This window comes from Mobula hypostoma, chromosome 26 (assembly GCF_963921235.1).
Source record: "Mobula hypostoma chromosome 26, sMobHyp1.1, whole genome shotgun sequence".
Lineage (NCBI taxonomy): Eukaryota > Metazoa > Chordata > Chondrichthyes > Myliobatiformes > Myliobatidae > Mobula > Mobula hypostoma.
Genome location: NC_086122.1, coordinates 33,587,974 through 33,607,109, shown reverse-complemented (window position 1 = coordinate 33,607,109; position 19,136 = coordinate 33,587,974). Strand labels below are relative to the sequence as shown.

The following is a 19,136-nucleotide window of genomic DNA, read 5'->3' as shown; positions in this document are numbered from 1 at the left end:
TACAACTGTTGAGTGAATCAGACTGAGTTTACCAATAGAAAACATGATTATGTAGTTAGACATGATATGACCAAAGGGAAAACACAAGCTTCATTCAATATTTAGTTCTATTTCAGGCAAAAACATTACTATAAATTTACAAAAGAAATACAAGAAAGTTTGCAGATGCTGGAAATCCAAAGTAACACACACACACACAAAATGGTGGAGGAACTTAGCGAGTCAGGCAGCATCTGTGGAAGTGAATAGATGGTCAACGTTTGGGTCGAGACCCCTTTTCAGGACTGAGAAGGAAGGGGGAAGATGCTTGAATAAAAAGGTGGGGTGGGGAGAGGAAGCTAGCTGGAAGATGAAAGGTAAAACCAGGCGGATGGAAAACATCAATGGCTGGAAATGAAGAAATCTGGTAAGAGAGGAGAGTGGACCATAGGAGAAAGGAAAGGAGGAGATGACCCAGGGAGAAGTGTTAGGCAGGTGAGAAGAGTGGGGAATAGACAATGAGGAGAAATGTAGGTTTTGCAATTGAGAACAAGAGAGGAATCTGCAAAGAAACAAGTCATGGCCATGTATGACATAAAACATTTGTAGAAGTTGGCCCTAATAAACTGAGGTGTATACTTACTCCAAATACCAGAAAGGGGTGATATAGCCAAATATCCTTCCCTGTTTTTTATGCAAACAAGAAAAACTAACTGCTCTGAAACACAAGAGTGAACCACTGATCCTCTCAAAAAGATCAAACCTTTCAGGTCTACATGTGCCCAGTCATGCAGCCAAAGGGAAAAAAGCTTCCAAAAAGTGGCAGCAGTTTGCATGTTAAATAAAATAAACCAATCAGTGAAACCCAGAATGCTTATGAGGGAAGTAAAATTTTGACCAACAAATGGATATAGAGTGAATTCTTAAATATGAGAAAGCAGCTTTCAGTTGAATCACTCAATATCACAAATCTCTTGCTTCCTTCAGCAACTTCTGCCGCTCAGCTTTATAACACACCAAAAAGAAGTATCTGGAATTGAGGGTATAGTTTACTCACACTAACTGATGACTGATTAACAGCATTAACTCTCTTTAAATGGGAATATCGATTAGTATGCTAATATCAAAATTCTAAATTAACTAACATTTCCTCCATGGAACTACATTGAAAGTGTGTAGGCACAAGCTCCATACACATCACAAGCTTCCAGCTCAGAACACATGGAAAGACCCTTTCAAAGGTCCAAGTAACCATCTAAAAAGAGGAATACATCAATAATACTTCACTGAAAGTGGAAAGGGGAAGTGTGTCCTTTTGTAGAAAAGCAGCTATTGGTTCTTTTACCTTCTCAACTTAAGAGCTGCAACTTAAAACAAAACTGAGCTGCACAGAGGTACCAATTTAAAAAGATCCTAAAATGAATATATCACTATAATGAATATCGAACTAATATTTCAGAGATGCATGTAAATGCAAGAGCAATTAAAGACATCCATTTATGCAGACTGGTTGATATTTGGAATTCACTGCCAGAAGCAAAGAAGACTGATACAATCACTATGTTTTCAGACACATCTAGAGAAGCATTTAAAGAGGCCAAGTATGAGGATACAGACAGCGCAGGAAAATGGAATTAATGGTCTAGAGATACACTGTGTCACTTGGGGTATTGGATTTCCTAACTAACAGACGTCTGTTAGACAGGATGCACAACTACTCCTCCCTCCCCATCATCCTCAACACAGGTATCCCCCCCCCCCCCCGGGCTATGTGCTGAGCTCATCACTGTATGCTCTGTTCACACACGACCGGACAGCCAAACACCCAAGTAATCACCATATCAAGTTCACTGATGACAACATCACCCACAACGATGAGACAGCCTTCAGAGAGGAGGTGGAAGAGATCAAGGCCAGTGCCAGGCAAATAACCTCTTCCTTAGTGTCAACAAGACAAAGGAGATTGTTAACAACTTCGGGAGAACTCTTTACATCAGTGGCACAGCAGTGGAAAGTGAAAACAATGTCAAACTCCTGGAAGTGCACATCTAACACAACCTCTCATCAATCCAGAACACATCCTACACAATCAGGAAAAATCACCAACCCCTCTACTTTGAGGAGGCTGAGCAGAGCTGGACTGCGTATGTCTATACTCATGTCCCTCCACAGATGTGGAGTAGGGAGTATCCTAACAAGCTGCATCACAGCATAGTACAGAAACTGCACTGTGGCGGACAGGAAGGCTTTACAATGGGTAGCCCAACGCATCACTCGCACCAGCTTACCTGCCGTCAAGGACATAAACCATACACGGAAGGGTGCTGGAAAAGGGCCAGTAGCATCACGGAGGATCCCACCCATCTTGCTCATGGAATGTTTGCCGCACTCCCATCAGGGAAAAGGCTACGTAGCATCCACGCAAGGACCACCAGATTCAAAAACTTCCTCCAAGCAGTAATGCTGATCAACTCCTGCACCCACCAGCCCACCCCTACCACCACTGTCATTTCCTGTCAGTCACCTTACATACAGGTACTCCTTTGACTCGTGTCACTGTATGGACAGACAGTCAATGTATACAAGCTATCTTCATACTTACATTTATTGTGTTTACTTTAATCACTATATCTTTTACCTTATTGTGTTTTCTTTGTGCTGCATCAAACCCAGAGTAACAACTATTTAATTCTCTTTTACACTTTATGTACAGGAAATGGCATTAAAACATCTTGAATCTTGAACAGGATCACTTCTCATGAAGCAGTGAATCATGTTTCCCAGCCTCACAGGCAAATGAACAGAAAATCTTGGAAGTGTATATATTGCTACATTAAATATATACACTGCATTTTCCCATCTTTTTAAGGAAAATATTGGCACAGTTTGTATTTATAATACCAGCTGACAGTTGTAGTTTCAGACATGCACACTGAGGCAGTATTATACTGTCATGTATTATACATGGCAGTATAATACTGATGGACTGTGTACATATTCTGCATTTTCAACAAGCATTGATTTGTTTGAGACACTTGCCACACAACAATGATATTCTACAAGTGAACCATTACTGTTTACGAGGTCAAAAGTGAGCCAAGATGATTACTATGAAGAGATAATTAATGCTGTAGGAAGCCCAAAATATCCTTTATCACTTCGTTCCTCACCCCAATCATCCAGGGAGGTGTTTGGTAAAGGCCAAATGGATCTCCATTACAATCAGGTCTACCCTGAGCGAGCACGTTTCCAGTTACTGGACTCTCCTGCCCCAAAATGAGGACCTTTTCTACAGCAGCATTTTTTTTTTAAAAACTGCATCTCTAACACAGATCATTTTATTGACTCTCTCCTCTCCAAATCAAAGCGTAAAAGCATCCCCAAATCAAAGCGTAAAAGCATCCCCCCCCCCAAAGAAATGTTATTAAAAGTTTGACATTCGAGTTTCCATTACAATTTAGTCTGTTGGAAATGGTGGAAGTATTAGACCACAATTTAACATTTCCGATCCATACATTCAATGCATTTCCAATCAATGTATTCTTGATCAGATTTCCGATTAATAGATTTCCAATCAGTATATCCTTGGAACCTTCAACTGCCCAGAAATTTAAATAATCGACTCGAACTTCTGCCATAGGTTTAAAAATTCAGGAGAATTTAATAATTTTAGCAGATTCTATTACAGCTAACAAACTGTTCCGGAGCATATACTCAGCTCACTGAAGCTTAGAATTTTATAGATTAGAGTAGGAACCAGAAAAGACATTTTAAGAAAACATGCAGAAAGGTATCATCCATCTATCTATCTCATCTCAGAGGGAATGTACCACCTGCCAAACAGAAGCAGGTTTCACACACTGAGCAGAAAAACTGGTGAAAGCAGAAGTCTACTCTTGATCGCGGAAGGCAGCCCTGCTCACACAGCTGACTAAAGACAAAAGCAGATCTCCAAATCACAAGCAAACTGTGAGCTAAAAGAAAATGTACAATCATGCCACTTGGATGAGGAACTTCTAAATGACATGAAACTGCCCCTCCTGAAAAGGCAGGAGAAAGCTGCAGCAAGGGAGAATTCTTTGGCCATTACACTAATGCAAACACTGTATTCTGTTTAATAGACAGCAATGACCATCGCTTGCTCCCTTACTCCCAAGATTTATTCATAGCTTCTTTGTAGTGAACTACCATTCTTTGAAAGGGATACCAAATCTCTAATACAGACTTAATTCCTCAGAAGATCATTAGCTTGAATTTATTTATTGACAAGGAATAGGCCCTTCCGGCTCTTCGGGCCACGCCATCCAGCAATCCCCCAATTTAATCCCAGCCTAATCACAGGCAATTTACAATGACCAATTAATCTACCAAACAGTACCTCTTTGGAATGTGGAGGGAAAGCAGAGCACCTGGAGGAAAGCCACACAGTCACAGGACATACAAACTCCTTACAGGCAGTGTCGGGAACTGTTACTGGTACTGTGAAGTGTTGTGCTAACCACTAAGCTACCATACCACCCCAATTATTGATACAAAATGTTATAAGAGTAACAGCCCACCAAATCACCAACCCCCAAATTTAGCTGCATATGTCCGGAGTTATTAAGAAATTCAAGTGAAATCTCAAACTGGAGGCATAATGTAGAACACGATGCAACATGGAAGTAATTTGCATTTCACAGATTCACACTAGGTTTTTAAGAAAACATCAGAATTGAGAAACTAAATACCAAACTCGATGTCACAGGATGCCTGAGTTTACATAGCATAACAAACAGGACCCCAGTGCCCTGACACAGCATAACACATACAAACAGGAAGCAAACTTCTGAAGGGAGGCACAAAAATAGCAACAGGAAGTAGGCCCCCAACAATGAATATCAACGCATAACCAATGGTATGACAGCACCCAGCTCAGAAGTCAAATTAGCAATCTGAAAACAGTTAAAATGTGAACTCCAAAACATTCAAAATCTACCATTGAAAAATGTGGCCCTCTTGTTTAGCCAGGCAGTGACTGCATTCATAATCTATTCCCAGGACTGGGGAAGTCCCTATTATAAATTTTGCTTTCATGTCCATTTAGTCACTTTCCTGTCAAAATGTTGCAGTGCAAGACTCAGCTACCAAGATACAAGACTCAGCTACAAACCAACCGGATGTGCATAAGGGCTCGACTCACCATGCAGACAACTGAATATAATCAATAAATGTCACCTTATTCTAAACAGTAGCAAGGCCAGAACTACACGACCCAGCTCAATGAAATAGAGGTTAATGTATTTACATACCAGGACCACTTTTATAAGTATGTTTTTCACATTTAGCAAAATACGTTAAAGCTCTGATAAAATAACAAAGGGTACATTTTAACCAGGGGTTCCCAACCTTTTTCATACCATGGACCAATACCATTAATCAAGGGCTCCGTGGACCCCAGGTTTGGAACCCCTGATTTTAACTGCAAATCACCTTCTCGCTCCACAACAATTCGCTAGACATCCTACCCACTGAGATTTCTTTGCCTCTGATAGAGACATTTTACTAACAGGCATAGCATCACAGAACCCAGCAACTTAAGTCTCTTTGAAACACTCAATTCCAAATATTACTAATCAAAATATAACCTTTAACTGTGTGATGGGAATACACTAAGCTAAAAATACACCAGAAATCTCACAAACTCAAATTTAAATTTGCAAGCTTCCTTTCAATACAGTACAAGCATTTCCCAATTCCCAGCTGCTTTTATGTTCCAAACTGGGGAAAAGCTATTCAGGTGTGATGCACTTTAGAAATGGAAGATGGCAAATCATTCTGGAAAAGTATGAAGTGTAATATTTTGGAAGGTCAAATTTGAAGGCAGAGCACAAGGTTAGTGGCAGGATTCTTAGCAGTGTGGAGGAAAAGGGACCTTGGGGTCCACAGCCATAGATCCTTCAAAGATGTTGTGCACATTGATAGGACGAATAAGGCGGCATATGGTGTGTTAGCCTTCATTCTTAGGGGGAGTTCAAGAGCTGCACGGCGATTCGACCACACTTGGGAGTATTATGTTCAGTTTTAGTCACTTTATAGGAAAGCTGTGGAAGTTTTTGAAAGGGTCCAGAAATGATTTACCAGAATGCTGCCTGAATTACAGAATGTTTCTTATGAGGAAAGGATGAGAAAGTTGAGTCTTTTCTATTTGGAGCAAAGGGTGAGAGGCGACTTGACAGAGGTGCATTAAATGATATGAGGTGTTGATAGTTTTCCCAGGGCATCAACAGGTAATACAAGAGAACATATTTTTAAGGTGATTGGAGGAAAGTATGAGGTGGGTGGGGGAGGTTAGCAATTCTTTATTTACACTAAAAGTGGTGGCAGAGGCAGATACATTAGGGACATTTAATAGGTTACCAGATAGGCACACAAATGTACAAAAAATAGAGGTCTATGTGAGAGGGACGAGGTTGGCTGATCTTGGAGTAGGTTAAAAGGGCGGCGCAACATTGTGGGCCAAAGAACCTGTACTGTTCTATTCTATAATTGTGATCTAACATCAAGTACAGAATTTAAATGTTGGCCAGCAAATCAATTCATCTCTTTCTGGAACTATTCAAAGACAGAGTTGCTGTGAACCTCCACCAAGTCCCAAAGACTATGAAACCAGTTCCTGTTGCCAAGGGTAGAGAGAATGGAAAGCAGATTGGATAGTTCCAGCATATGATGTGAAAATATCACTTTTGCAATGAACACTATGGTTAGCAAAGAACAGTGAAATCCAGCAACTTTCTGATGAACCTCACTTATTTCACACCAGAATATTCATGGTACATTTCAGCCCTATTGCTCAACCACAAAATGTATTCTTATCTGTCAATATTGTTGTATTAATAATATTTTGTGTGCTGTAGGTGATATATGTACTGTGTTTTGCACCTTGGCCCAATTTTATTTTATAAATTATTAAAAAACTGGCACATTGGCTCTGACATACACTTGTACTTTGAAATGACATTTATCTCCTACAACACCAATCCTCCATTAACCAGCTAGATAAAAGTAACCTTAACTAATATCATAGCCATATCAGTAAATCCTACAAAAGGTACTGGATTCAGCCCAGTACATCAGGAGTCAAACCCTCCCAGCCATTGAGCACATCTACTTGAAATGTTGCCGTAGAAAAGCAGCATCCATCAAAGATCCTCACCACCCAAGCCATGCTCTTTTCTCACTGTTGCTATCAAGTAGGTACAAGAGCCTCAGGACTCACACCACCTGGTTCAAGAACAGTTACTACCCCTCATCCACCAGGCTCTTGAACAAAAGGGGATAACTACACACATTTAAGGACTTCTTTAATCTTGGTATTTCATGCTTGTTATTTACTGTTGTTTGTCTATTATCTGCATTTGCAGTTTACAGTTCCTGATGTCTACAGGTCCTGTTAACAGTTACCGTTCTATAGATTTGCTAAATATGCTGGCAGAAAAAAAAATCTCAGGGTTGCATGTGGTGACATGTATCCACATTATTTTCATGATCTGAAGACAAGGGGAAGTGTCACTGACTGAAACAAATCAAAAAATTTTCGAACCTTGGTACCTTATCCAAACCATCTCTCACATAATCCTACTTCTCTGATTTGTCTGAAGCAACAGAAACTTGCTCCAATTATAGCTAATACCCTTTCACTGACAAAAGTAAAATCATATCGTTTGCATCAACATGGATGCCAAATAGGTAGTGTGCTAACTAAAGCAATCAATTTACTTGATCCCTCCCTTACCAGTTGACTAAGCAGATGTCCATGATGCTGAAAAATTATCACCACAGAGTCTTTGTGCAGAGAACGTTCAGTCTTCCAATGTGTTCCATCACTCTACAATTGTGCTAAATGGGATAGATTTCACTACAGCTCTAAAGCAGGAGGGTATGGTTTAAGGAGAGGGGGAAAAAAATTTAAAAAGGACCTGAAAGGACAGGTTTTTCCACATGACAGGTGGAGAGTACATGGAATGAGCTGCCAGAGGCAGAGATAGTTTTACTTAGTAGCCATTTGAACAGATGCATGGAGAGGAAAGGTAGATGGATATGGGCCAAATGCACACAAACAGGACTAGCTCAGACTGGCACCTTAGGCACAGAATAAGTTGTCCAAAAGGGACAGTTTTTGTGCTGTATAACTGAGCCATTTTAGACATTAGTATACCTTCAGGTCATACAAAACTAATTTTATAACTGTGGGCAACACACATAAAAATTGCTAGTGAATGCAGCAGGCCAGGTAGCATCTCTAGGAAGAGGTACAGTCAACATTTTGGACCGGGACCCTTCGTCAGGACTAACTAAAAGAAGAGATGGTAAGAGATTTGAAAGTGGGAGGGGGAGGGGGAGATCCAAAATGATAGAAGACAGGAGGGGGAGGGATGGAGCCAAGAGCTGGAAAGTTGATTGGCAAAAGGGATATGAGAGGATCATGGGACAGGAGGCCTAGGGAGAAAGAAAAGAGGGAGGGGGGAAGCCCAGAGGATGGACAAGGAGTATAGTGAGAGGGACAGAGGGAGAAAAAGGAGAGAGAAAAAAAATTAATAATAATAAATAAATAACGGAGGGGGTACGAGGGGAAGGTGGGGCATTAGCGGAAGTTTGAGAAGTCAATGTTCATGCTGTCAGGTTGGAGGCTACCCAGACGGAACATAAGGTGTTGTTCCTCCAACCTGAGTGTGGCTTCATCTTGACAGTAGAGGAGGCCATGGATAGACATATCAGAATGGGAATGGGACGTGGAATTAAATTGTGTGGCCACTGGAAGATCCTGCTTTCTCTGGCGGACAGAGCGTAGGTGTTCAGCAGTCTCCCAGCCTGCGTCGGGTCTCACCAACATATAGAAGGCCACATCAGGAGCACCGGACGCAGTATATCACCCCAGCCGACTCACAGGTGAAGTGTCGCCTCACCTGGAAGGACTGTCTGGGGCCCTGAATGGTGGTAAGGGAGGAAGTGTAAGGGCATGTGTAGCACTTGTTCCGCTTACAAGGATAAGTGCCAGGAGGGAGATCAGTGGGAAGGGATGGGGGGTACGAATGGACAAGGGAGTCGCGTAGGGAGCGATCCCTGCGGAAAGCAGACAGAGGGGAGAGGGAAAGATGTGCTTAGTGGTGGGATCCCGTTGGAGGTGGCGGAAGTTACAGAGAATTATATGTTGGACCCGAAGGCTGGTGGGGTGGTAGGTGAGGACAAGGGGAACCCTATTCCTAGTGGGGTGGCGGGAGGATGGGGTGAGAGCAGACGTGCGTGAAATGGGAGAGATGTGTTTGAGAGCAGAGTTGATGGAGGAGGAAGGGAAGCCCCTTTCTTTAAAAAAGGAAGACATCTCCTTCATCCTGGAATGAAAAGCCTCATCCTGACAGCAGATGCGGCGGAGATGGAGGAATTACAAGAAGGGGATGGCATTTTTGCAAGAGACAGGGTGAGAAGAGGAATAGTCCAGGTAGCTGTGAGAATCTGTAGGTTTATAGTAAACATCAGTAGATAAGTTGTCTCCAGAGATAGAGGCAGAAAGATCAAGAAAGGGGAGGGAGGTGTCAGAATTGGACCAGGTAAACTTGAGGGCAGGGTGTAAGTTGAAGGCAAAGTTAATGAAGTCAAAGAACTCAGCATGCATGCAGGAAGCAGCGCCAATGCAGTCGTCGATGTAGCGAAGGAAAAGTGGGGGACAGATACCAGTATAGGCTTGGAACATGGACTGTTCCACAAAGCCAACAAAAAGGCAGGCATAGCTGGGACCCATACGAGTGCCCATGGCTACATCTTTAGTTTGGAGGAAGTGAGAGGAGCCAAAGAAGAAATTATTAAGAGTAAGGACTAATTCCACTAGACAGAGCAGAGTGGTGGTAGAGGGGAACTGGTTAGGTCTGGAATCCAAAAAGAAGTGGAGAGCTTTGAGACCTTCCTGGTGGGGGATGGAAGTATACAGGGACTGGACATCCATGGTAAAGATAAAGCAGTGGGGGCCAGGGAACTTAAAATCATCGAAAAAATTCAGAGCGTGAGAAGTGTCACGAACATAGGTAGGAAGGGATTGAACAAGGGGGGATAAAACAAGTATATTTTTTGAAACAGTTTACAGTAATTATACTTTCCCCCCCATTTACAATATTTCAAACCTCTACTTTAATCTCATTCTAATTTTGCAGCCTGTGGTGCTTGAAAAAAGTATATATTTTTTAAATATTTGAGGCTCAAGTTCCGGTGTCTCTTAAGGATCTAGTCAAAGAAATGACCAATAACTTAAAACAAACCAAGTTTCCCAATGCCATGAGAACAGTATAAAAGGTGAGATGTGATAAGATTATGACTCTGGAACAAGATATAAATTAAGTGGGTGAAAGCATGAAAATATCTTAATGTGACATAGTATGAGGTCATGCACTTTGGTAAAATTAATCAAGGAGCTATTTATCCTAATAGAAGGGGATTGCAAAGCAATCCAGGTGTTCTTCTGCATAAATCACACAAAGTTAGCCCGCAGGTGCAGCAAGAAGTTAAAGCAAACAGCAGACAGACCCTTATTACAAGAAGTTTGGAGTTTAGAAATAGGGAAGTTATACAGAGCGTTGGCAAGGCAACCCCTAGAGTACTGCACATAATTTTGGTCCTCTTTCCTAAGAAAGAAGAGAGTAGCATTGACAGTATCCCATATGAGATTCACTAGGCTAATTGCTGGAACGAGTGGCTTGATGTTTCATAAGGCTGAATAGATTGGGTTGGTAATCCTTGGAGTTTAGAAGAGTGAGTGGTGAATTTATTGTAACACAAGACCCTAAGGGGCAAAATAAGGTAAATATTGAGGTAATGGAAGAGTCTCAAGCAAAAGTAGATATCTTTAAGATAATGGACTGTCACTTAGAATTAAGATATTTAGAAAGTCCTTCTTGCAGAGTAGCAAATCACTGGAGCTCTCTTCCCCAAACTCCAAGTGGCTCACACATTAGAAGTATGCAGAGTGAGATAAATTTTGAAAGGTCAGGGGATCGAGGACCTAGAACAGAGTTATGGACTGGGGTAGATCAAGTATGACCATATTGAATGCCATGTTAACCTACTCCCATTCCTGTTATGTGCTCTTGCAACTAATCTAATAGATCCACCCAAACCCACATTCTCTGTGACTAGATCGAACAACGGCTTCATGTGAAAGGTATGTGAAAAGACCACTACCTACACATTTTAACCTTCAGGTTATAAACCATTCTGTTGCAGAAACATATTGCCATTCCTATCATCACTAGACCAAATTATGGAACCCTTGCAGTAATAGCACTGAGGGAGACTCAACACCACCTTCCAGAGCAATCATAATAGATAATAAACTGCGGCCTTTCAGAATCAGATCCCAAAAAATTCTATTTTTCAATTATCAATTCTAAAACTTCTTCATCACTCATGTTCTTCTGTAATCATTCATTCAGTGAAAGACAAGTATGCCACACAACTGACCAAAATTCAAAAACATACTTTTTTGGAATAAAACTTTCATTTCCAGATTAGTAATAACAGATGAACACCTACCAATCATGAAGATCTCCCGGGTCAGGAAAAAAAACTTCCTCCAACTACACACTCTTCCATCAGCAAGGCCAAATAAGGTTGCTCACAGCCTTACCATTCTAACTTCTTCATCACCAATCTGCCCACTTCCACCTTCATAATGTTGTCTGCTCAAGACCCATTCCCTTCACTCCTACTGGGAACACCCACTAAAATTCCTTTAATTTTGATTGGATCTCCTCTTGGTTATCTCTCTCCGGATAACAGTGGATAACAGTCACCTTTATTCATTATTCATTAGCCTGGTCATCATTATAAGCACCACATGAACTGGAAATCCAGGCACCAATCAAGCCTGCATACCACAATTATAAGCAAATTTAAAGTAACTTGTACAAAGTCTAAAGCTTTATGGTCCTCCCACTTATAAAGATTCAATTATAGTGAACAAGTTGTATGTTTCTTCCAACCTTTTGCCTGTTTTATATTGCATCTGATTGCCACGCCATAATACACGACCACTGAGCAAGATCATAACAAGGCTTAAATTACACACACAATGACATTATAACATTCCCAAAAACAGTTGTAAAGTGTAAAAAGGGCCTTTAGGATCCTTGGGGACCCAAGTCACCCCAACCACAATCTATTTCAGCTGCTACCATCCAGGAAACGGTAATGCAGTATAAAAGCCAGGACCAACAGGCTCCAGAACAGCTTCTTCCACCAAGCCATCAGACTGATTAATTCATGCTGATTTGAGTGTATTTCTATGTTACACTGACTGTTCTATTTATTATAAATTACTATGATTGCACATTGCAATCATTACGTAACCTAAAGATTTTTACTCACATATGTGAAGGATGCAAGAAATAAAGTGAATTCAATTCAACTGCTGTATTCCAAACATATACAACGGTCTTTTACAGTAAGTTTTAGTTTTGAGGGGACATAAGGAAACTGGTGAAAGACAAAGTAGCAGCATCATACCTACCCTTCCCAAAAAAAAGCAGAATATTTATTCCAGCAGTGATCCAGTAAATCACCTGGCAGCTACTGAATATCCCTGCAAGTGTAAGATCAGGACTAGAAGAGCACTCACCGGCAGGCTAGATGGACGCCCCTGCTGCATGAGGGTCAGCTCCTCCTGGTTGGGTTTGTTGGAAGTTAACCCTTGTGGAGCCTGAGTGGCAAATGCTTCCTGAGACAAATCCTGCTGTAGTACAAAGGCAGAAAATGTGTAAGTGTAGGAATGTTACTGAAAATACAATTACTCAATGACCAGAATTTGATCTTATAAATCAATCAATTTAACTCCACCATGGATGGTCACAAGCCCCGCCGTGAAAGGAAGGTTGGGGCCTAGAGCTAGGAAACCCATCCCATAAAAACCCAGCAGTACAGAAACGCCAACAGAAGCTCCAAAGATAGTGTTCCTGAAGGGGGAAGGATACAGCAAGAAAATGGGCTACAACTGGGAAAACTCAAAAGACTGACCCAGGACAGAGGACTCTGATGAGCTGCTGTCAGCAGCCTACGCCCTAGTAGGGGAGATGGGCTTAAAAAGAATTGATTGTTAAAGGCAAATTGTTTCACTGCTTTCTCAATTAATAGCTAATTTTGCAACATGTAATAAAATTTTTCATTTGCTTTTTTTGCAGCCTTGGTTTGTGAATGAAACTCAAAGGTCTTGAACTTCACAGCTAAACGGCAACAGTAGCCGAACAGTTCATATAAAGAGTCTCTGTGATTGGTATGATCCAGAATTAATATCATGAGAAGCTTGCATGTGTGAATACCACAAATGCACAATCTTGGTAGATTGAGACAAGCCTCCCTACAAATTATCCACCAGCAGTCCCAGTTCAAATAAAAACTAGGAAAGTTGAAAATTGTGAAATAATATCCCAGTAACCACAACAAATTGAGGGAACAGAAAAACCACGTAACAACATACATCAAGTTTTTTTTTCTTTTGTAGAAACTACGAAACATTGCTCTTGAACAACTGGTTTCTTCCACTCAGCATATCTCAACATAATTACCTATATTGCTGGAGCGGAGCAGGCATTTGATTAGACACCAGTAACGGCACATCCTTTGTGGGACTGTCAATTAATAACTGACAAAGGACACTAATGTCACAACTGAGCCCATTATAAAACCAAGTTGCTGGAGCTTCAAGCCCACATCAATGTCTCCCGGACATCATGGTGCAGGACTAAATGGCAGTATAGTATCAGCTGTGCACAATGAAAAACAATGTCTCTACTTCAAAGGCTCATTCAAATCATACCTGCTGTAGTGGGAACCGTTGCTGTTGAGGGTATGAAGGCTGTTGCTGGTTGTAGTATGGTGTCTGGCCCTGCTGACAGTAACTGCCTGCACTCTGCTGGCTGTAAGGAGGCACCTGCACAGACAGAATGTACACTGAACAGTGATCTCCAAAGTTCACAAGTAGAAAATGAACAAAACATAAAAAAAATTTCAGTAGATTTTCAGAATACAAATAGATATTAATTCAAGGAACAGAAACATTAAAAAGCATTTCCCTTCAGAATTTGGCAAAGTGCTGCTCTGATCTGAGTAGAGAATATTGAGAATGCAAAGGCACACATCGGCAAGCAATGTGCAATAGAACAATCTGCATTTAAATTCTGTATCGCAAGCCACTCAACATACCTCAATATTACAAAACACTATTATTTGCAGCAGAACAATCATTACTTTGAACTACAAAACACTTAACTTTAGCATCTTGTAGGCCTTTTGCTGAAAATGCAACTTGAGGAAAGTGGACATCAGGAATTCACTATGGATCCAACCCGATGTCAGTGCACACAATATTCTCCACCTTACTTTCATTACTTGACTATGTAGTTAGCGAAACTGCATTTATTTAGATTTTTTTTTAAACAGTTTTGAGGACATTAAATGCGTGCAGAGTAGATTTTCTTAATTATAGAATCTGGGCTACTTTTAATCATTACAGCTTACACGTGCGTGTCTTAATGCAGTTGGCCACAGAGCATACAGCTTCCGAACAGTGGTAGAAAATGAATGTTGTAAATATAGACCTTGAATGACCCATTAAACTGCAGAATTGCTATGCAATAGAACTCAGGAACAAAGTCCAACAGTATTATTTAATGTCATTCCTGAACAGACATTTGGAGAATGTTGAACATAGCCAGAATTCAAATCAGGCGAACATCCAGTCCCAAAGTACAGGGACGACAGTAGATCCTCAGCATAACGTGGTGACTAGTTTTTGAATCTGGTGTTTTTCCCCCACAAGTATCTTTTCAGTCTTTCATCTACATTTGGATACACATCCAATCTCAGTAGGTGGGTTAAGACTGCAGGCTGCTGTTCCGCCCATGAACTTTTTATGCAATCACATTTGCAGAATACAGCTTCTGTAGTGGTGTCTTGTTGGAGGAAACTAAAACAACCACCATCCTTGAATTTTGTATTTTTCTTTTCAAAATCAGCAATGGTTTCTGTATCAATCATAGTCTATGCAAAACTATGCTGCACTTCACCTTGAAAAGAAATTTCTTCTGACCATATCTCAATCTATTAAAATTGGCAATTTTGCAAAGTTTTAAGTGACCTCCTCAGCTTATCATGAAGATTTTGAGAAACAATTTCCAAATTCTAAAATCTATCCTGGTGCTTCTCCAATGTTTACCATTCACTGCTTTACACAAGTTCATTACTTTAAACAGTGTTGTTTCCTATTTATGAAACCAACATTCACGACCTTAAGACTTATCAGAAACTATTCCTAGCAACAGACAGCAGCGTATTAGGTTGCAGGAGCTTCTACGGGACCAACCAAATGAGTTGCTTTTTTTAAAACATACTTTATATTTGCTTTGCTATGCCTTCTGCTTGTTCTTTTTGTCGTTCGTATCATGGACACTGTTGGAGCCTGTGACACAGTTTGGAACTCGATCAAGGGATCTCACACTATGTGTGTCTGAAGAACTGCCTCCTGGAGATTTTGGGGGTGGGGGGTGGGGAGGGAATGAGAACACAAGCTGACAGAAAAGACCAGTGACGAGGCATGGGATCATAAATGATTCCATGTCAAAACGGTGAGAAAGATTGAAGCACCAAGGTGAATGCAGAGGGGGGTCAACGATCACTCCCAGCGGAGATGGTCAGCAGTCAGATCAGCGCTTTCGGACCATAGTCAGCAGAAGGCAAGCCATATTGTGCTCTCAACTGAAGACTGTTGCAACATTCGCGGACTCAGGGTCTTGGACTATATACATTTTTCTTTTGTGTTACTGTATTTTACTGCTTTCTCACAAGCACTACATGTACCTTGCGCTGTGTATGACTGTTGGTACCGTGTTTTGCACCTTGGCTCCATAGTAATGCTGTTTCATTTGGCTGTATTCATAGGTATTCATGCATGGTTGAATAACAAATTTGAATTAAGATAACTGGCCTGCTGTATACTACTTGCTGTCTTCCTTTTTGAATGAAGGAAATACATCGGTTAATTTCCAATTTAATGGAACCTCAAATTTAGAGAAATGTGGAAAACTAAAGCTACATTAATAACCAGCCCAGCTGTGTTTCTGTTAAGAACACCTAAAAAATCCCATCAGAGCCCTAAAATTTGTCATTTGTTTTGATCCAGCTGAGTATTTCCAACATTGTATTTTTATTTCAGCTTTACAACATCTGCTGTATTTTTGCCTTGGCTTTCAATCACATGCAGTTTTGTTAAGAGTCAATTTTTTAAAAGAAAAGTGGATAACTATTTTTAAAAAGCATTAAAGCTACAGACCGACAAGACTCCGTCTTGATAGGGTTTCAGAGTATTTTTCTGGTTGGTGTTCCAGAGATATTAAAGAAACAAGGTAAAGTCACTGTTCACCAGTGGAAGAGATTAGAAAATTAATAATGAAACTGAGAGACATTTTGGGACAGATGCAGAATGACTAGAATTACCATTTAGTCAGATAGCAGATTAATAGAATTTTACTGCATTTGGATCTCTGGAAGGCATTCAGTATGATGCTAAATTTAAAAAATCATTGCACAAGAATGACAGTGTTTGGGTTGGATAGAAGAGCTACTGACTAACAGAAAAGAGTAGGGATAAGATTGTCATTTGGATCCACAATAAAACTCTAGTCATCTCCATTTGGATATTGTAATAGCTGGGCAACTGATCAATTTGAAGGGACAATTGGGAAGATTAGGGTTAAACCAGACAATTACAGAAGTGCTGAATTTGAGACTTGGGGGTCATACACTCCACCAGGGTATAGGGATAGCATATTTTTAAAATGACCCACACATACACTGGATCAGGACAAGTTGCATGGAGTACACAAACTGCTGCAAAGGAATATGGATAGGTCAAGTGGGCAAGTTAGCAGCATGGAATACAAGGATTTCCACTGCAGAGGGGTAAATGGAAAATCAAATTATGATTAAGTACAGCTGAAGTAGTGGGAAGAATGTATTGCAAGCAGATTTTAAAAAATCAGGTGAGTTTTGTTGTTACTTTACAAAACACTAGTGAGTCTGCACATGGATACAGTTTGGCCTCCAAAGTTAAGGAAAAATAAAATTGTGTTAAGAAGATTGCATAGAAGGCTCATTACCTGATAACTGGGATGAAGGTTCCTAGGACAAATAACTGCCTAAACTTTTGGAGTTTAGAGTGAGAGAAGAAGATCGTACAGAAACATGCACAGAGGGGTACCAATGCTTGTGTTCTAAATTACAAGATATTCCACCACCACCTACTAAAGAGTTAAGGCTGATTTATACTTCTGCATCAAATTGACACCATAGGTACAGTGTCGTCGCAAACCCTACGCAGTGCCTATGCAGATCCCTAAGCTGTAGCCTGACACACACTTCTCCCAAAATGTAACTACGTGTTGCGGCAACGCAGACCGCAACAACTGTGATTGGTCCGTTTGGTAGCATCGCATTTCCTCCTACTCTGCAATAGCTTCCCATTGGGTGACTGAAGGACAGGGAAGGAACTCTGGCTGCAGTGCTTTCCATAAAGCTTTATAGACCTCCGATTATTATGGAGGACACATTTCACTTTTACGAAAAAAGACGCTCGCTTTAAACTTGTTTACCCCGAGAAAGACTACCCTGACCATGAGGCCTTGCACAGGCAGGTGTGTGCACGTGCGTGACATGCCCGAATTGCAGAGCGGCACAGACACACCAACACACAAGTATAAATGCTCACAACGCGCATAGGCCACTTGCGTAGGTTATGGCGTTCATTTGACACAGAAGTATAAATCAGCCTTCAGTGCCCAGACATTTAATTCGTGGATCTTCAATGTGTTAAGCTGACAAGTTTCAGAAGACGACTAAGTGAGGGGGAAGAGCATTATCAATATTGATACCGTTCGCTAATGCACAAGACTGGAACTGTACCCAATGCCAAAGTTCCCCAGAATCCAAATGTGAACTGGGGTAGAATGGATAAGAAGATGCAGGGCAGTTGGTGTAACATAATAAATCTCACAAAACATTTGCTGAATTCAAATGGTAGCTGAAGTTAATTAATCCCCTTGCAATTCAGAAGTAATTAACCAAAAGGTCACAAGGTCTGATTTAAATGAATCACTTTTCATTTTCACACATCACCTCAAACCCAGTAGAAGTGAGAAATCCTGGCAGAGAAACTCTGGGAAAATAGAATTCAAAATCCAAGGCTGCCCACAACCAAACATACTCCAAATCCTTATTAAAGAGATAATAATAGCTCTCACAAATTCTTCAAGAATTTGGAAGCAAATGTCTAATCTACATGCAACACACATCAAAGTTGCTGGTGAACGTAGCAGGCCAGGCAGCATCTCTAGGAAGAGGTACAGTCGATGTTTTGGGCCGAGACCCTTCATCAGGACTAACTAAAAGAAGAGCTCTTTCAGTTAGTCCTGACAAAGGGTCTCGGCCCGAAACGTCGACAGTACCTCTTCCTAGAGATGCTGCCTGGCCTACTGCGTTCACCAGCAACTTTGATGTGTGTTGCTTGAATTTCCAGCATCTGCAGATTTCCTCGTGTTTGTGTCTAATCTACATATTAGGTCAAAGTTCAAATAAAAATACATTCTCAAAAATACAAACGTCACCATTATCAACCCTGAGATTCATTTTCTTGTAGCATATTCAATAAATCCATAGAATAATAACCACAACAAAATCAATGAAAGACCACACCAAATTGGGCGGTTAACCGGTGTGCAAAGGACAACATAATGTGCAAATACAAAAAGAAAAATAATAATAATAAACAATTAATATCAAGAACATGAGATGAAGAGTCCTTGAAAGTGAGTCCACTGGTTATGGGAACAATTTCAATAATAGGGCAAGTTGAGTGAATTTATCCCTTTTAGTTCAAGAACCTGACGTTTGAGGAGCAGTAACTGTTCCTGAACCTGGTGGTGGTGAGTCCTGAGGCTCCTGTACCTTCTTCAGCCAGTCAATATACTCTCCACTACACACCTACAGAAGTTTGTAAAATGTCATGCCAAATCATGGCAAACTCCTATAAAAGTAGAGGGGTCTGCTTTCTTTCTTCATAATTGCACTTTGCACCAGACCCAGGA

General features: G+C 40.8%; 1 protein-coding gene across 2 annotated transcripts in view; it reads right to left on the bottom strand.

Moving 5' to 3' along the window:
• The window catches only part of arid1ab (AT-rich interactive domain 1Ab), a 128,365-nt gene that overhangs the window by 67,860 nt on the left and 41,369 nt on the right, over nt 1-19,136 (bottom strand). Inside the window, exons 3-4 of one of the 2 annotated variants that reach the window (XM_063033829.1) lie at nt 13,817-13,930; nt 12,623-12,736 (exon numbers count right to left, since the gene is read on the bottom strand). In XM_063033829.1, coding sequence (XP_062889899.1) covers nt 12,623-12,736; nt 13,817-13,930 — 228 coding nt within the window. The remainder of the gene's footprint in view (nt 1-12,622; nt 12,737-13,816; nt 13,931-19,136) is intronic. The other variant, XM_063033830.1, reaches the window with a different exon arrangement.